This window comes from Megalobrama amblycephala, linkage group LG15 (genome assembly GCF_018812025.1).
Source record: "Megalobrama amblycephala isolate DHTTF-2021 linkage group LG15, ASM1881202v1, whole genome shotgun sequence".
NCBI classification, from domain to species: Eukaryota; Metazoa; Chordata; class Actinopteri; order Cypriniformes; family Xenocyprididae; genus Megalobrama; species Megalobrama amblycephala.
The window spans coordinates 27958177-27977964 of NC_063058.1; the positions used below are offsets into that span (position 1 = coordinate 27958177).

The following is a 19788-nucleotide window of genomic DNA, read 5'->3' on the forward strand; positions in this document are numbered from 1 at the left end:
CAGAAAGTATATTCATTAAAATAATTAAATTGGCGCTCTAAACCAGTGAATAAATTTCTCTCTTGTGTGTGTTCACACCTGGGAAAGTGTTATCAATGCACTGGTGTCTATTAGCTCCAGCAAACACTTGACTGTGTTACATTTACATTCATTTACTGGAAAGAAAGCCAAAAAAAGTACAGTACAGTACTTATCCGTACAGACCAATATGAAAGTGAAAGCAAGTAAACAAGTTGACATTTTTTCTTCCATGAAAATAGCTTTTATTACGTTTGAAATACTTACCGATGTTCATTTTACTGGACATGTTGTTGCCTTAGTTGGAGCTCCAAATGAAATATTGATCCTCCAGCAGTCTAGTAGTTTTTACTTGTAATGTTCTTTCATAGTGTGTTTGACGAGACTCACTTCCTGCTGCTTCAGAACAGACAAACATGAGCGTGTCTATAGATGTAAAGATGATGTTTGAGTAATATTCAAGACAAGCTGATTGTCGTTGTTTCAAGTGACAGTAGCTTTTGTTTAATGATTGAATTAAAGTTGAGATGACTTGATAAGGTAACCCTAAACCTCAACCCCACTCTTAATACTACACTGTAAAAAAAAAAATTCTGATTTTATAGAAAAGAACTGATTTTTTTCAGGTTGTTTTCTTGTATTTTAAATTGTAGTCAATACTCTGTAAAACTATCTCTAAATTAACATCTCGGCTGTTATTTTAAGTATTGTGACATTAATGACAAATTACAGTAATTCACTTTTTTTTTAGCAACAGAAAAAATACTATTTTTATACAGTATTTTTTCTGTTTTCTTAAATTACATACAAATGTATGTAAAATTACAAGAATAATCTGTAATTAATACAGTAACAAAATGGCCAAATGACTGGCAGCACTATATACCAAACAAAAACCATAAAATTAAAGTAAAATTTCCTTATTTGAATACACTGAAATCCTCCTTCTTCCCATATTTACGAACTATGTTGCAGTCTCGTTCTAGTGTTTAATTGCTGAGGAGAATGCTAGTCTACAAGCCTCAGAAGGACTGGACTAGGAAGGATGCAGCCTTCTGTTCGAGAAACACCCTTTTGATTACCCTTTGGAGTTCAATCCTCTTTTTTAGGATTGAAACTTTTGGATCCTATTGACTTTCAACATATAGACAGATGAGACATTCCCCTATAATACCTTATCTAGTGTTCCTCAGTAAAAGAAAGAAAGAAAATACATACCAGTTTGAATAACATGAGTAAATGATAATTTTGTGTGCATTTTTTTTTTGAGCCTGTAAATGATCATAATGGGACCTCATACCTGGGACCTCATACCACGTTCATACCTGTTTCTCTGTCCTCTGTGCTGCAGCTGATACAGTAATGTGGTTTTTATGTTCATCCATCATACACAGCACACATATACACTTCTGATCAGTGCGGCAGAAAACCTCAAGGATCTTGTCGTGTTTCTGGCAGATCATCTCCTGCAGTCGTCCAGTGGCTTCAGTCAGATTGTGTCTCTTTTCTTTAAACAAACTCTCATGTTGTTCAAGGTGATTCTGACAGTAAGAGTTCAGACACACCAGACAGGACTTGACGGCTTTGTGTTTTCTTCCAGTACAGACGTCACACTGCACATCTCCAGCTCCAGCGTAACAGTCAGCAGGAAGGTTAGTCTTCAGTTTCTCCACCACTTCAGCCAGAATGGTGTTTTTAGCTAAAGCAGGTCTTGGACTGAAGGTCTGTCTGCACTGAGGGCAGCTGTAGTCTCTCATCTGATCCTCCTGATCCCAGCAGCCTGTAATACAGATCTTACAGTAACTGTGTCCACAGGGAATGGCCACTGGATCCTTCAGGAGATCCAGACACACTGGACACAGGAACAGATTCTGATCCACTGAAATTCTGCCTTCTGCCATTTTACTGCATGAATACAGAGACACAAACAACAGATCAACTACACCTCAATTTCTCTGAACTCATGTTTCATGTTTCCTGGTTCTGTGTTTGAGTGACGTGTGAAAATAGGTATGATGTCATGCCATGCCTGCTTTGGGTTGTGTTTGGCTACTTTCTTTTAATAGACTGCACTTGGGTTCTTCAACACACCTTCAGTGGACACCTTCAACATGTAGGTGCATGCAACACTGCGTTACAATTGCCCCTGACACCAACAAAATAGTGACCAGCTTAGTAAGGACATAAAAATAGATTATTTTTTCCAATAATTTGTTTTTGCCTCTCAATCTAGGGATCCATTTTACTCAGTACGCCCTGTACACTCTCTGTTCACAGCATGCCTAGGTTCAGACCAAGGAAAACAGCAAGGAGAGTTAATTAATTGTTCTGGACAATATGGATGTAGTGGATATTAAATACTTTTAACTATATATATATTCTCTGGAGTTTATTGTGGTCCTTGGTATTTATATGAAGGTATTACATGTGTTGATACAATTGCCCCTGCATGTGGGGGCAGATTTAATATTTGACTTCTAATGCTTCAATCAATATTGTCAATATTTCAATCTAAGATTCCTTGTAAAAACATTTAGTGACTGTTACCAAGTAGAACACAAATACAAGTTACTGACATAAAAATTGTATCCAAATATTTCAAAAGGTTTTTGAGTAATGACAACATGACCACAATTTGTTACAATTGCAGTCCTGTTAAATGTTGCAATCCTGCATTTACTGAAAAACAAAATTGAGTTTTGTTGATGTCTTGCTGTATTTGTGGCTTTGTTGACAACTACTTTTGATAAACTAACACACGGAGCAGTTAGTTCATGCGTTCATGACCTCAAGGCTAGATTACTGTAACGCTCTACTGGGTGGTTGCCCTGAACGCCTAATAAACAAACCCCAGCTGGTACAAAATGCAGCAGCAAGAGTTCTTACTAGAACCAGGAAGTATGACCATATTAGCCCAGTTCTGTCAACACTGCATTGGCTTCCTGTTAAACATTGTATAGATTTTAAAATCTTGCTAATTACTTACAAGGCACTAAATGGTTTAGCTCCCCAGTACCTGAGTGAGCTCTTAAAAGGGACCTATTATGCCCCATTTTACAAGATATAAAATAAGTCTCTGGTGTCCCTAGAGTGTGTATGTGAAGTTTCAGCTCAAAATACCTCACGGATAATTTTTTATAGCATGTTAAAATTGCCACTTTTAGTGGTTGAGCAAAAACGAGCCATTTCAGTGCGGTCCCTTTAAATGCAAATGAGCTGCTGAGGGCCTAAGAGGGCGGAGCTTCAAGAGCTGATCCTCCAGAGTCAGTGAGGACACGCTATAATGTCAGAAACTGCGAATATATGCTGCATGGAGATAGAATATTATAGGTAAAGTTTAGTTAAATTACAGTTATAAATTATAGTGGATAAAGAAGAAGACAATATATTAGTACAAGCCTGTTGTACCCTCTGAATGATGGCCAAAACAATACAGATGAGTTTTATGATGTTTATTGTACTTCAGCAAAAGATGAAGCATCCATTTTCACTCTAGAAAATCACTGTAAGAGCTTAATAAAACACTGCAAGTGTGCATTAAAATATTATCCATAAACTCTCTCTCTTTTCCTTGTATTATCATCAACATACATAGCGAAGTACACAGAAACACTCGTTACAAATAACAGTAAAAGAATATATAAAGACCTTATGCCTTTCGGGTGGTGTTTAATAAATGTTATACCCGTAAATAAACTCTGATGAACTGTAATAAAGTGCTCTCACCTTCATTACTGCCATATTTAGTGTCACTCTGGAGACTGTAAGCTGGATCAGAACAGTTTTTACTTGACTATCCTTGAGTAGCACATTTTTAGCACAGTCTCTGTTTTGTATTGTCCCTTTGTATTGATATTCGTTCACTAAGCAGTCCGGTGTGAAATGATTCGCGCAGACATACACGAATTTCGACAGAACTGAGGGAGAATTTTAAGTTAATCCACCTCGTCTTCAGCAGCTCAGATTTAGGTAGTAAATGAAGAGAGTTATGTGGATTAATCCATCCAGCTACAGAACATCTAAAACGCTTGGAAGTGGGTGGATTTTTATCACTATAGGGTGGTTCTATACACACACTGCCAACACACATTTATGTCCAAACACCATGCAAAACTGAATTTTGCATAATAGGTCCCCTTTAATGCATAGTCCTTCACGTTTATTGCGATCTCAGAATTCAGGCCAGCTGATAATACCTAGAATATCAAAATCAACCGCAGGCGGTAGATCCTTCTCCTGTTTGGCACCTAAACTCTGGAACAATCTTCCTAGTATTGTTCGGGAAGCAGACACACTCTGTCAGTTTAAATCTAGACTAAAAATGCATCTCTTTAATCTGGCATACACATAACACATTATCTTATATAATTCAAATCATGTAAATTGTTAAGCTGCATAGATTAGGTCAGCTGGAACCGGGAACACTTACGATAACACCTGATGTACTCGCTACATCATTAGAAGAATGTTAATAAGTTACGTTAATATTAGTCTCTCTCTGTTTATCCCGAGGTTTGCCGTAGCCTGCCAGATCGAGGCTGTATCCAGATGAGATGAAGGACCTGCGCCTAGACATGACAACAAGCCTGAAGTGTCAACTAAACTATGCCTGTGAATGCCTCTTTCCCTTTTCTTTCCTATGTATAGATAAAACGTTATCAAAATAATTCCAGTTCGCATGGATCCACAGAAACAACTAATAATTCTGTATTACGTGGGCCAGACAAGTCTTTTGGTGATGTCACTTTGTAAAGAAAGACTAAGCGTCTGCACACATTCACATTCAAATGCGCTTACCTATAGACTAAACATGTAAATGAACGGCAAGAACACATTAAAAGTCTTCTGTTTTCAGTTAAAAGGGTGTCATGTAAGGGGCCCCCATGTTAATAATTAATGATTTTTACAACGGAAGTGATTTAATTAAAAAACATACTTTAGCTCAATAATAACTTAGGGCTGCTGTAAAACACTCTGTATTGTAAAAACTGCTATTCTTTAAGCTTGATTCTTAATACTGTGTTGTCATTACCTGATGACGCATGACTTTTTTTGTTTTGTGATGGTTGTTCATGAGTTCCTTGTTAAACTGCCCAATGTTCTTCAGAAAAATCATCCAGGTCCCACAAATTCTTTGGTTCCCTTTCAGTCGGTCACGTTCGACGTACGTCAGTAGTGACCGACGAATTGGGATATCGCTTAGAGAGCCCTATCATCTTCGTGTAAACTAAAACAAGCCAATGGAATTGGCGTGCGATATTTGCATAATGCGCACCGCCCCCGACAGGTGTATATAAATAGGAAGCGGATGCAATCGCACTCTGTCTTTCGCTTCGGAGCCATTCTCTGGTGTCCTATTTAGAAGACTCTTTTCTTCGTTTGTTATTTATTCTAAAACAAAAAACAGAAGAGGATCACAGCGAGCTTTTAGTGCTGGTGAAGAGGGCACGTTCAGCGAGGTCGCGAGTGTCCGAGGAGCTGAGCTATAAGCTCTAAAACTGCTGTTTTCACAGCAACACAAAGAGTGTGTGTGTGAGCGATTTGGGCCGGTTCCTCGGTGTGTCAGGGAGTGGTGTACCTGACACATCGCGTCGCTCCCTGGGTGCTTCAGCACGAGTGAGTTGACTTCCCCTTCTAAAAGAGCTTTACAGACGAACCCTGACAGTATGTCATTTCGTCTGTGCGTTAATGGATGCGGTCGTTCCCTGGTCCCTGCTGATGGGCACAATCGTTGCATCTCGTGTTTGGGCATTCTGCACGCTGAAGCAGCTTTTGTGGATGGTTCATGTTCCCATTGCGGGAACATGACCATCGCGGTGCTGAGGTCGAGGCTCTCCTTCCTGAAGTCTCAGGAAGCGGGGGTCCCCTCTCCTATGCCGCGTACGACCGTTTTTTCCGGCCCCCGGAACCGGAATGACGGTACGGCGCTGTATAGAGAGGGCGACCTGAGGATTCCGGTCAGGGCTTTCCCGCCGAGCGGAAACGCTCCTCGGGCCCCTGCCGCCTCATCAGCACCGCAACCCATCGTGCCACCGTTGGTTTCCGCTGGGCCCTCTACGGACTGTCCAGCCGTTACCTTTGGTGTGCTGGCGGCGGATCGGATGTCGACCGCTGCGTCGGAAGGTGAGCCTGAGTCCTCGGGGGAAGATCCGGACGCGCTGCCGCCCGGGACGGTAGTGTTGCCCGAATCGGATCCCGAGCTCGCGGCTGTGCTCTCCCGGGCCGCCTTGTGCGTCGGGCTTGGGTGGAACCCTCCACCCTGTCCCGGCCCATCTCGGTTGGACGATTGGTACTTGGGGGGGGGGTCGCGCTGGTCAAATCCAGCGTCCCGCCCCAATGCCTTTCTTCCCGGAAGTACACGATGAGGTGACCAGGTCTTGGCAAGCTCCGTATGGGGCTCGTACAGGGCCTGGTCCCTCGTCCGCCTTCACCTCCCTGGACGGCGGGGAAGCCAGGGGGTACGCGAAGCTCCCGCCAGTCGAGCGGTCTGTTGCGATGCAGTTGTGTCCAACGGCCGCTGGCGGGCGCGGTGAGCCGCGTCTCCCGTCCCAGGCCTGTGATTTCTCAGCCGGTCTGACTGAGAAAGCTTACAGTGCCTGTGGGCAGGCTGCCTCTGCCCTGCACGCGATGGCCCTTTTGCAGGTCTATCAGGCAAAAGCGCTGTCGCAGATGCCCCAGGAAGGTCCTGACCAACAGCTGCTTGGGGAGCTGCGCGCTGCCACTGACCTTGCCCTCCGGGCAACGAAGGTGACAGCGCGTTCTGTTGGCCAGGCGATGTCTACACTGGTAGTCCAGCAACGCCACCTCTGGCTGACCTTGGCAGACATGAGGGAGACCGACAAACATCGGTTCCTGGATTCCCCCGTGTCTCCGGTCGGCCTTTTCGGCGACGCGGTGGAGAGCTGTGCCCAACAGTTCTCCGCTGCACAGAAGCAGGCTGAGGCTATCAGACATGTCATGCCACGGCGGTCCGCTGCTGCCTCCACCCAGCCGCCCGTGGCTCAGCCTCAGCCCGCTCGTCGCCGAGGGCGCCCGCCTGCGTCCTCCTCCGCCCCTGCTAAGTCGGCAAAGCAGCAGCCTACACCAGCCAAACAGCAGGGTGCCGGTCGCGGACGTGGTGCCCAGCCCGTCTCTGCCAAGCCAGGTGGCAAGCGGTCGGGGAAAACTCGGCCCTGAGACGGGCGACCTGGAGCGGAAGGTTCCTGCCCTTCGGGAGAGTATTCCATCTGCTCTCCCACCCCCGGAGGAGGGCCGGGGGGATTTTGTGGCGTCTGTCTATCTACCGCCGCTGGCTCTCCGGAGTCCAGCGGTACCCACTTTGCCACAAAAAGAGCAGTTTCCTCAAGCTCCAGGTCACAACAAGGTGTGTCTGCCAGTGTGCCAGGCCCCGCCTCGCCGCTGGCAGCACCCTCCCCATTCGCCAGCAGGCGGCAGTGTGATGGCGCAGACCGCGTCCCGTGCGCCGTCTCCCATGCACACTGCTGCCTCGCAGAGTCCGACCCCACTCGCGGCCGCTTCCAAGCCGCCCGAGTCGGGTCCCTCTCTGCCTTGCTGCCCCACCCCCGGTGCGTCTGTGGTGCCTTTGGTCCCGCTGGTTCGGAGTCTGGAGGCGTGGAGCACGCTTCCCAGCCCGTCCCGCTGGCTCATTCGCACTATCAGACTCGGCTATGCGATTCAGTTCGCCCGGCGTCCCCCGGTCTTCAGGGGTGTCCACTTCACTCAGGTGTCGTTGGACAGTGCCCCTGTTCTCCAGGCGGAGATTGCTGTCCTCCTGGCGAAGGATGCAATCGAGCCGGTCCCTCCAGCCGATATGAAGTCGGGGTTTTACAGCCCCTACTTCATTGTACCAAAAAAGGGCGGTGGGCTACGGCCAATCCTGGATCTGCGCGTCCTGAACCGGTATCTTCACAAGATGCCGTTCAAGATGCTCACGCAGAAACGCATTTTCGAATGCGTCCGTCCCCGGGATTGGTTTGCAGCAATAGACCTGAAGGACGCGTACTTTCATGTCTCGATTCTACCTCGACACAGACCCTTCCTCCGGTTTGCGTTCGAGGGTTGGGCATATCAGTACAAGGTCCTACCCTTCGGGCTGGCCCTGTCACCCCGCGTCTTTACGAAGGTTGCGGAGGCGGCCATTGTTCCCCTCAAGGAACAGGGCGTTCGTATTCTCAACTATCTCGACGACTGGCTGATCCTGGCCAGCTCGCGAGAGCAGTTGTGCGAACACAGGGACATGGTTTTAGCTCACCTCAGCCGGTTGGGTCTTCGGGTCAACTGGGACAAGAGCAAACTCGCCCCCGGGCAGAGGATCTCTTATCTCGGTCTCGAGCTAGACTCGGTTGCACGGACTGCGCGTCTCACCGAGGCGCGTGTCCAGTCGGTGTTGAACTGCCTGAGTTCGCTCAAGCGCAGGACAGCGGTTCCACTGAAAGTTTTTCAGAGGCTCCTGGGGCATATGGCATCTGCAGCCGCGGTCACGCCGCTCGGATTGCTTCATATGAGACCGCTTCAACACTGGCTCCGCGGCCGGGTCCCGAGATGGGCGTGGCAGTGCGGCACGCTCCATGTCCCCGTGACACCGAGCTGCCGTCGCACCCTTGTCCGGTGGTCGGACCCTTCGTTCCTGCGGGCCGGAGTACCCCTCGAACAAGTGTCCAGGCACGCTGTGGTCTCCACAGATGCCTCTGCCACGGGATGGGGGGCCACGTACAACGGGCATGCAGTGGCAGGTCTTTGGACGGGGCCTCAGCTGCATTGGCATATCAATTGCCTCGAGTTGCTAGCGGTTCGTCTTGCGCTGGCCCGCTTCAAGAAGCTGTTGTCAGGCAAGCACGTTCTAGTCCGCTCAGACAGCACTGCGGCCGTTGCGTACATCAACCATCAGGGTGGTCTACGCTCCCGTCGCATGTCGCAACTCGCCCGCCATCTCTTGTTGTGGAGTCAGAAGTATCTGAGGTCCCTTCGGGCCACTCATGTCCCAGGTGTGCTCAACCGTGCAGCCGATGCGCTGTCACGGCAGCCTCCACTTGCGGGCGAGTGGCGGCTCCACCCCCAGGCGGTCCAGCTGATTTGGCAGCGTTTCGGCGAGGCCCAGGTAGACCTGTTTGCCTCCCCGGAAACTGCCCACTGCCAGTGGTTTTATTCCCTGACCGGCGGCACGCTCGGCACGGATGCCCTGGCACACAGCTGGCCCCCGGGTCTGCGCAAATATGCGTTTCCCCCAGTGAGCCTTCTCGCACAGCTCCTGTGCAAGGTCAGGGAGGACGGGGAGCAGGTTCTGTTAGTGGCTCCGTATTGGCCCACTCGGACCTGGTTCTCAGACCTCATTCTCCTCGCGACAGCCCCTCCCTGGCCGATTCCTCTGAGGAAGGACCTCCTGACTCAGAGACGGGGCACCCTGTGGCACCCGCGTCCCGATCTGTGGAACCTCCACGTGTGGTCCCTGGACGGGATGCGGAGGTTCTGAGTGATCTCCCGCAAGCGGTCGTAGACACCATCACTTCCGCTAGAGCTCCTTCCACTAGGAGTCTCTATGCGTTGAAGTGGAACCTGTTCGTCGAATGGTGCGCCTCTCGCCGAGAGGACCCCCGATCATGTTCGGTCGGATCCGTGCTTTCCTTCCTGCAAGAAGGGTTGGAGCGAAGGCTGTCTCCCTCCACCCTTAAGGTGTATGTTGCCGCTATCGCCGCACATCACCACGCAGTTGAGGGTAAGTCCCTGGGGAAACACGATCTGGTCGTCAGATTCCTGAGGGGAGCGAGGAGATTAAATCCTCCTCGCCCTTCCTCCGTACCCTCTTGGGATTTGACCCTGGTTCTCACAGCTCTCCGGGGTCATCCCTTTGAGCCTTTGCAATCAGTCGATCTGAAACTAATGTCTCTTAAGACGGTTCTTCTGGTTGCATTGGCTTCCCTGAAGAGGGTAGGGGATCTGCATGCATTTTCGGTCGACGAAACGTGCCTAGAATTCGGGCCCGGTGATTCTCACGTTATTCTGAGACCCCGGCCTGGATACGTGCCCAAGGTTCCTACCACTCCCTTCAGAGATCAGGTAGTGAACCTGCAAGCGCTGCCCTCGGAGGAGGCAGACCCAGCCCTAGCTTTGCTCTGTCCCGTCCGCGCTCTGCGCGTTTACGTGGATAGAACGCGAAGCTTCAGGACCTCAGATCAGCTCTTCATCTGTTACGGAGGCCAGCAGAAGGGAAAGGCTGTCTCCAAGCAGAGGATGGCCCACTGGATAGTGGATGCCATCGCCTTGGCGTATGAATCCCAGGGCGTGCCTTGCCCGCTCGGGTTGAGAGCCCACTCCACCAGAGGGGTGGCCTCTTCCTGGGCGCTGGCTCATGGCGCCTCGCTGACAGATATTTGTAGAGCTGCGGGCTGGGCGACACCCAACACGTTCGCTAGGTTTTATAGCCTACGTGTAGAGCCGGTATCTTCACGTGTACTCGCATCCACTAGTCGGTAGACGTGCTGTACCCACTCTAAGTGTCGGCTTGCAATGCCATTCCCGCCACTGGCCGGATACGTGCATACTTCTCTCCAGTCGTGTTCCCCGCTTGGCGAACCCTGTCGAGCTCCTCCGCCTCCCCCTTCGGCTCGGACATTGCGGAGTGTCTGATGCCAGGCCTACATCCGTCGCTGACGCTGTCTGTTGGCTGGGGCCCATATGTCGTGACCCCTCTACGTGAGCGGTCCCATATGTGTATTTTCCACGGTTTAAAACTCCCTACGGGCCGAGTCCGTGTCTTTCCCTTAGCAGAGCCAGCTCTGCTGTCACCTGTCAGATGAGTCTCCCCCTAACCAGGTGGAGCCATCCCAGGGACTCCATATGCGTACTGCCCCCCGGGCCAGTCCATATGTGTATTCCCACGTAAACTCCTCCCCCATTGGGTAGGTAGTGGTCTCCGCAGCGTCCCTTCGGGTTCGCTTCCCCAGTGTGTCTAGTTTACTTAGTGGGTAGTGGTTAGACAGCAGTAGACTCTCTCGGTGTAAGCTCGCCCCCTTCACCGTCAGCCGGTGCTATGGGCGGCTGAGCTTGCGCTGGGCACTGGAAGGGGTTTCGTAACTGTGGCGTTTTAGTTGGGATCCCAATTCGTCGGTCACTACTGACGTACGTCGAACGTGACCGACTGAAAGGGAACGTCTCGGTTACGTATGTAACCCTCGTTCCCTGAAGGAGGGAACGGAGACGTACGTCCCGTCGCCACAGTTTCTGTACCCTCGCTGTAGTGCGGACACCAGTTGTCTCCTCAGCGAAAAACAGAGTGCGATTGCATCCGCTTCCTATTTATATACACCTGTCGGGGGCGGTGCGCATTATGCAAATATCGCACGCCAATTCCATTGGCTTGTTTTAGTTTACACGAAGATGATAGGGCTCTCTAAGCGATATCCCAATTCGTCGGTCACTACTGACGTACGTCTCCGTTCCCTCCTTCAGGGAACGAGGGTTACATACGTAACCGAGACGTTTTCTAGGGCCTCATTTAAAAGCGTGTGTACGCACAGATTTGATCTTAGAGTGTGCATAGGTTTAAATCCACACCAACGCTCATATTTATAAAAACAGTCTTTGAAGTGGAAAAGTGCTTAGCACCACGTCAGGGTCTGAGCAGACGCACTCACTATTCCTTGTCAGATTACTGCAGGTGAGGCCCCTATAAATTTATAAATGAGGCCCTAACATCTTCTGCATACAGTACCTGAACCCTTTCCAGCAGTGACTGCTTTTGAGATCCATTTTTCACACTGAGGACAACATTTTGGTCACACTTTAGACTAGGGTAGTTGTTAAGTTTAGGTATTGGGTAGGATTAAGGGATGTAGAATATGGTCATGCAGAATAAGGCATTAAAGGGTTAGTTCAGCCAATAATAAAAGTATTCATGTTGCTTTAAAATATTAAGGTTGAACCACTGTTCTCACATGAACTGTTTCAATTATGATTTTAGTACCTTTCTGGGCATTGAAAAAGGAAATGATCTTGCTGGCAATGCAGGCCTCACTGAGCCATCGGATTTTATCAAAAATATCTTAATTTGTGTTCTAAAGATGAACAAAGGTCTTACAGGTGTGGAACAACATGAGGGTGAATAATAAATTACTTTTGGGGTGAACTAACCCTTTAATGTGTGCTTTATAAGTATTAGTAAACAGCCAATATCCTAGTAATATGTATGCTAATAAGCACCTAGTGAGAATTGGACCATAAACTAAAGTGTTACCAACTTTTTTCATTTAGTACTGCCCTTCAGAGGATAAATCTTGAGTCTTGAAATAATATATTTACATGTTTCTCTGAATGAAAATATAAAAAAAATGTACACCATTGTACATAAATGTACAATTTTTTTTCAGAAGTTTACCCCTGGCTCTTAACATATTGCCTTCTTGAGCATCATGTAGAGCATCACCTTGCAGATTTTGCAAGGTGTATGTAAACTGTACATTGCCATGTTTTTTGAACGTTAAAATATTCATTTAAAGGCTTAGTGTTGAGTTTACAATTGCAATTTCAAGTCATATAAATCTTTCAGGTCTCGGCCGGACTATATGCGGATTCGTATGTCAATGACTCAGCCCCCTTTGACACGGACTTAGGGATTAAGGACTTGGTCTCAACTCTGACTTGACAATGGTGGACTCGGACACAACACCATAAGAGACCTTTTTCAAAAACAATTTTCCAAACTTTTGACACCCCAATGTATGTTCATGCCAATGAAAAGCAAAATAATAACACAATTTGAGTACTAAAATAGATATAAAATACTGTCCATTTTGTGTTTAAGCTTATGGAAATGTTAATAAAATTAATTTTTATTTTTACAGTGGTAAAGTGTTCTGGGTTAAGCTTGTGATACAACAAATACATTGTTATCTTTATTTATTATTAAATATTTTTAAATTATAGAACAAAATATCCTACTATGAATATAATTGCATTACTGAAAATGCCCACACTGCCCTACTCATGAATATTTTACTGGCTGTTAATATTGGATTGTTCTTACTATACGTTTCAAGATGCATATTTTACCTGCGGCTAGGTTGCATTTTGCCATCTTTGAAGTTCAGAGGATGACCTATAGAACAGTCGCTTTTCATAGAACAGTCGCTGGATACTGAAGAAACTGATCCTGGTCTTAAATTGATCCCTTCTGCTCTGTCCATGGTTTAAACATTAAACCACATTATACAATTAAATAACCATGTGGCTGAGGCATAATCCACGGAAGTACTGGTAACTTATGTTGTTGGACGATGTGGTTCCAAGAGATTTTCAGATCTTTCAGAGATTAGATACTTATTTACTCTCATGTAAAATATCCATCCATAACTCTCTAACTGAATTCTCTCTGATGCTTCCTTGTTTCTTCTCTGTTCAGCTCTTCCGCCATGTATCAATTCTAACTGCAGTGCAAGAAGGCGAGAAGCAAAGCGTGGTAAAGTTAATTTCACTTTCGATATTCGCCTGCTTTAAGGGCCATCTAAAATCTCCACCCACAGTACATAAACGTAAACGATGTCGAATCATTCATTCACATGACTTGTGACTTGTAAGTTTTAATGTAAATCGTAATGTAACATAAAATCTCAGTTGCTCCTGAGCTTCTGATATATTATTCTATGATAATGATATGTGGGTTATATCCAGGCAGCATTGTTTCCATGTGGGAATGGGAATGAATTATAACATAATTATAAAAACTTCCTTATGTGTAATTTATATGCAAGTAGCTTACACATCAATAAATTTTAACCTTTAATATTATGATGTACCACCTGTGGTTCACTCCATAGTTTACAGCAGGGATGTCCAACAAAGCCACTGGAAGGCAAGCCTGCAACCTTTAGCCAAAAAAGCATATAACACTCTGGCTGTGGCAGTACGCAGGGAAGGAGTTTTGAACAGCGGGCACTAATGTCACTGCCATTACACGATAGGCTGAGAGGTGCCACACGTGATCCAGTTAGCCGTTATGCTTTCTCTAATGCTAAGAGATACAGACCCTCTTATCTTCCTATAATATACAATCTCTGTGTCCAACCCTGCTCCTGGAGAGCTACCGTTCTGCAGACTTCAGTTCCAACCCTGCTCCAACACACCTGTCTGTACTTATCAAGCAGCTCTGAACACCTTGATTAGCTGGTTCAGGTGTGTTTGATTGTCGTCGGAGCTGAAATCTGCAGGATGGTAGCTCTCCAGGAGCAGGATTGGACACCCCTGGTTTACAGCATTTGTTGAGAGATTATTTTTTCGTTGAGGAAATTTGCCATGTATTGTGCCTGATAGATTTCAAATTAATCAATATTGAATCGAAGGCAATCAAATCACAAGCTTCTAAATCAAAATCAAATCCAATTGTGAAATTTGTTTCAATGCTCAGCCCTAGTGTTTACTTTTTACTTTAAGCAACTGTTGTTTTTTCCATTTACTTTCTGCACCAGAATTTCTCATGGGAGATGATGCCTTCAGACCCCCCTACAACAATTTACTTTGGAAACACGTGACCTTATTCACCTCTTTTGAGTTTGCAGGTATTATATTTCAAGTGAAAGGGTCCGTGAGCACTTTTCATTGACACTTTGATGAATTATAAAGGGGGCTTTGACCTCCAAAACAGTATTTTAATTACTTGTGAATATAACGTGAACATAAATAACTCTGTACACGTAAATTCTACATTATTAATAATATAAATGATCTATTTTTTTTTTTTATTCCGTTTAATTCTCAACTAAAAATGTTTTGGTGTTGTGGTACCTTTTCTTTTTTACCATTAACCACAAAATTCCTCAATTACACCATTAGCTTGTATATGAAATCTTTAAATGTTTTATGAAAAAAATACTTTAGTAATGATCTAGATCAAATTTAAGTTGTTTGTGGACATTAATGTAGGTGTTAGGGAGAGAAACTGCTATCTGCTGGTTAGTGAAAAACCTGTAAGAATTACAGTTTTAGAAAGAAAGTGTTTTGCCCATAGATCCCCAGCCGAGGCCCATAGAGGCCCGTTATTTTACTTTATTGTCCTTGAAGGCCCAAACATGAATTTCTGTCATTAAGTACTCACCCTCATGTTGTCCCAAACCTGCAAGACCTTCTTTTGTGCTCTGAACACAAATTAAGATATTTTTGACAAAATCTAAGGGTATCTGATCCACACGTCACTGCATCTTTTGAGGTCCAGAAGGGTATTAAAGACATAAATAAAACCATCGACATGACTGCAGTGGTTCAACCTTAATTTTATGAAGCAACAAGAAAACTTTTTGTGCGAAAATAATGACTTTATTCAGCTAATTCGTCTTAATTCAATTTTAAGACAATGATCATGTGCGTTTATCGCCATCGCCTGACCATTATAATGAGATGAATTCATTAAAGAATCCCTTCTTTCTTGTTTATTTAATTGTGACATAATATTGGACAACAGGTGTTTTTCATGACTTTTCTCTCTGTAAAATCTGCAATTAGCTAGGTAACAGCATTGATACTCATCAAGTCATTGCTAAATTGGACTAATTTAGACAGTCACGCTAAATGTGTGTCATTTTTAAGAAAGGATTTTAAGGCTTTGCGTCGGGAAAAAATAAATTAAGTATTTAAGGACTGCCATCTTGCCTTATTTATGACCCTTATTTATGAAGCAAATGGAGTCGTGGAGTCGATTCCATCGTCACCTACAGTGGGAGTCAAAGTCGACTCCAAAAACCTGGAGTTGTAAAAATATGTTGCCAGTGGTTTAAATGTAACCACAATTAGATGTAGCTGAAAGCAAAATAGTAACCTAATGTTTGCAAGAGTTACTTCGCCACAACAACGATCCAGCAGCTTTTCTGATGAACACTGGTCTGGTAGGAACTTTGCATTTTTGTTATTAGAGCTCAAGCAGGGCTCACAATCGCTGGAGGATTACATTGAGGAGTACTTGGACATTGCATATTGTTCAGACCTGCCGGACTGTGTGCTCATAGACTTTTTCTGTGAAGGCGTTAATCAGCCACTCAAGTCACAGTTGATTCGTGAGGGACCCCGTTCTTCACTTAGCCATTTTCTGGATTATGCTCTATTGACTGTTGGTTCTCCATTTACCGTGGGTGTCACGGAGGAACGCGACACCTCGTCTGGTCGTGTAATGGCCGCCGCGCCAAAGGACATTCACAAGATGGCGTCTATCACAACAACAACACCAGTCAATGTCTCCGCTGATCGCCCAGAGCAATGTCACGTCTCCGCTGATCGCCCAGAGCAACGTCACGTCTCCGCTGATCGCCCAGAACAACGTCACGTCTCCGCTGATCGCCCAGAGCAACGCCAAGTCCCCACTGAACGTCCAGAATCACGTCACGTCGCTGGTCCTGCCCGAGAGCGGAGAGGATTGCGATCCAGCACGAATGATCCTCCACTGACTACAGCACGAGCAGCTGGCATTCCGAAACCCACGCCGGCCGCTTCGCTCTCAAGCCTGCCGGACGCTTCGCTCTCAAGTTCGCCTGTGGCAACGCTCTCAAGGACTCAAGCGTCCTGGACGCGATGGACAAGATGGCTGCTTTGCCAGTGCCCACGGGCAAGATGGCCGCCCCTGCAGTGCTCAAGGATGTGGGGGGCGTTCCAGCCATTGAGTCCGCTCCAGAACCTGCTTCAGCCAGTGAGTCTGCTCCTGAACACGCTCCAACCGGTGAACCATCGCCTCATCCTCGGAAGAGGAGGAGGAGGAGGAAGAAGGCTCCTTCTGTTCTTCCCCCTCGTACGTCCAAGCGTCTTGTCCTGCCGGCGCCACCTGAGCTCCTTGCTCTGCCTGCGCCACCCGCGCTTCCTGCCCTGCCGGCGCCGCCCAAGCTTCCAGCCCTGCCGGCGCCGCCCGCGCTTCCAGCCCTGTCGGCGCCGCCCAAGCTTCCAGCCCTGCCGGCGCCGCTCAAACTCCTTGTGCTGCCAGCGCCACTCAGGCGTCTTGCCCTGCCGGCTTCACCCACACGCCTGGCCCTGCCGGCGCCACCCGAACTCCTTGCCCATGAACCTGCGACGGGCCCCGCTGAAATCCCCAAGAACTTTTTTGGGGGGGCAGTGTACCTGAGGGTGGGGAGCTTGTGGGTGGGGACCCTGCCCAGCCACTGCTGTCATGGCCATTCATGGACTGTAGGCCACTAGGGCCATGTATGGACTCTGACCCGCTGGGGTCACCCATGCCCTGCCGTGGCCGCCCGAGCCGCCTGACCTGCCGTGGCCGCCTGAGCCACCTGACCCACCTGACCTGCCGTGGCCGCCTGAGCCACCTGACCTGCCGTGGCCGCCTGAGCCACCTGACCTGCCGTGGCCGCCTGAGCCACCTGACCTGCCGTGGCTGCCTGAGCCACCTGACCCGCCGTGGCTTTCTGACACTCCTGACCCGCCATGGCTGTTCTGGAACCTGCATTGGAGATTCCGTTCCTGTCAGCTGTCTAATCTCCAATGCACCCACCCCCCCCTCCCTTATTGGTGTCATCTACGGTGCGAGGTCGCGCCTTCCGGGAGGGGGGCGTTATGTCACGATCACCATCTGCCCGTCAAGTTTCGGACTACATTTCCCATCATCCCCCCTGCCAGTCACATGCTCACACTCCTCTCCAATCATCATCTGCCACATCCACCCTTGCACACCACACTGATCACCACACCCAGCTGCAGCTCATTTACAGGACTATAAAGGACTGTCACATACACCACCTCACCGCAAAGTCTTGATTACCTTGTGTGTCATTTCCGAGCGTTTATATCCTGTCTGCCTGTTGTTACTATTCCTGTCTGTTACCCGTTCTTGACCCGTTGCTGCCTGTCCTGACCCTTGCCTGTTATACTGACCTGTGAGTGATATCTGCCAGTCCTGACCTCTGCCTGTATCTGGATTACGATTCTGTCTGTCCTCTGCCATACCTGTCTGCTCCTGTTTTGACCCTGCCTGTACGACCACGCTTACTACTCTAATAAAGCTGCATTTGGATCTTACCATGAGTCCCGCTTCGTTACAGTTTTACAGTAGCTGCTGATAAATGTGTTTGTTTTGGAAGTTACATTAAAATGCAGTTGGCTAAAAAATCTGAGGGGGCATGACAAGTGCTGTTTGAATGATGCTTCTGTGTATGTGTCCAATGCGTTTACATGAGCACCTTTAATTTGAATCAATCCTGAATAATTCCAATTGATGACTTATGATTAATCAATAGTCTATCTAAGAGCAGCATCGATGAAATGTTATATTTTAAGCATTTGAATTGCCACATTATACATGCAAAATTAGGAAATGTGAATTTAAACTGTATTTGCAGACATGTTTCAAACACATTGATCAATATGCTTACATAGACTTCAGCAACATTTGCACTGATTTCTCTCCACATTCTGAGTGTGCAAGATATTTTTTTTTATCTGCACTACACTATACTGCTTAATTTGCAATAAAAGTTTTGTTTTTATTTTGTTTCAGATTTATTTATGTATTTTTGTTTTCTCTTATTTCTTCTTATAATGTATGTATTTATTTATTGTTTTTGCTGGTTTGGCCCTCAATAATATATGTGTATCAGACTCATAATAAGCTAAAACAATAATTAAAAGAGACCAAAGCAGCAGCAGTGAGAGACGGCATGTCAAGCATAGCGGCGCCAACTTGAAAACTGGTTGCATTTGGACACTCTTTGCACATTACTGTGAAATCATAGACACAAAAGTGTTGCCCAAATAATTCTATTTGGCTGGAAGAAAGAGAAATATCTCCCAAACTTGCACCTGTCATCTTGGAGCAAGCAATACAAGGATCTGTAAAAAGAGATCTGATTGAGAACTTTTTGAAGCATGTCTCAGAAAAGGAGTGTGTCGTGTTAGAGAGCAGCAGAACAGACTTCTGTAGTGCAGACCAGGAGGAATTGATCGAGATTGTACAGAAGTTGTAGGAGAATTCAAACTGAAGAAAACTTCAAGTAAACTTTGCAAGAATGGGACACAAGACTAATTTAAGAGCCTGTTGGTCCCACTTTATATTAAGTGGCCTTAACAACTATGTACTTACAAGACAAATTAAGCATTTGCTACAATGTACTAACTCTGTACCTACATGTATTTACATTGTACTTACATTTTAAGTACCTGCATGATCTATCTGTAGTTACAGTAGTGTACTTGCATTTGTAAGTACACTTTTGTAAGTACACACCGTAATTGCAATATTGTAACTACAATTGTAACTAATCTGCAGTTTCTGTCTTTTTTTTTGGGGGGGGGGGTGTTACATGTGTAAAGCATTATTGTTCTTGCCTATACTGCAATGTACTTAAATATGAGTATGAGAGTGGATACTTACTATTCAAACCATTTAATAGTCAAGCTATGGGTGGAACAAATGTTTGCAAAATACACCATACACCAGTGAATATTCAGTAGTCTCGTTAAATTATGGCATTATGGCTCCCCTGGATTCACTAAATTTGATTTTATTGTGCAACTCGCATACTGTAAAAGACAATGTGCAAATACCATCTTGAAAGGGTTTACACACTTTACAGGTCTCACTTGTTAGTATTATAGTTAATGCATTAACATGAACTAACAATGAACAATACATCTGTACAGCATGTATTAATCTTAGTTAATGTTAGTTAATAAATATGTTCTTGCTCGAGTTAGTTCACAGAGCATTAACTAATGTTCTCAGATACAACTTTTGATCTTAAAATTGTATTAGTAAATGCTGAGATTAACATTAACTAAGATTAATAAATGCGGTAC

General features: G+C 46.2%; 2 protein-coding genes across 3 annotated transcripts in view; both read right to left on the bottom strand.

The window, feature by feature from the left end:
• LOC125246793 (GTPase IMAP family member 8-like) overlaps positions 1-696 on the bottom strand; it is a 55004-nt gene extending 54308 nt beyond the window's left edge. Inside the window, exon 1 of one of the 2 annotated variants that reach the window (XM_048157828.1) lies at positions 286-696. In XM_048157828.1, coding sequence (XP_048013785.1) covers positions 286-307 — 22 coding nt within the window. In that variant the 5' untranslated portion in view covers positions 308-696. The remainder of the gene's footprint in view (positions 1-285) is intronic. The other variant, XM_048157827.1, reaches the window with a different exon arrangement.
• Positions 697-1044: 348 nt separating this feature from the next.
• On the bottom strand, positions 1045-13448 carry LOC125246825 (E3 ubiquitin/ISG15 ligase TRIM25-like). Its single transcript, XM_048157895.1, has 2 exons — positions 13063-13448; positions 1045-1923 (listed from the first exon to the last, which is right to left on the bottom strand). The coding sequence occupies exons 1-2, from the start codon at positions 13194-13196 to the stop codon at positions 1338-1340; spliced, it is 720 nt and encodes a 239-aa protein (XP_048013852.1). The 5' UTR covers positions 13197-13448; the 3' UTR covers positions 1045-1337.
• Between the last annotated feature and the right edge of the window lie 6340 nt (positions 13449-19788).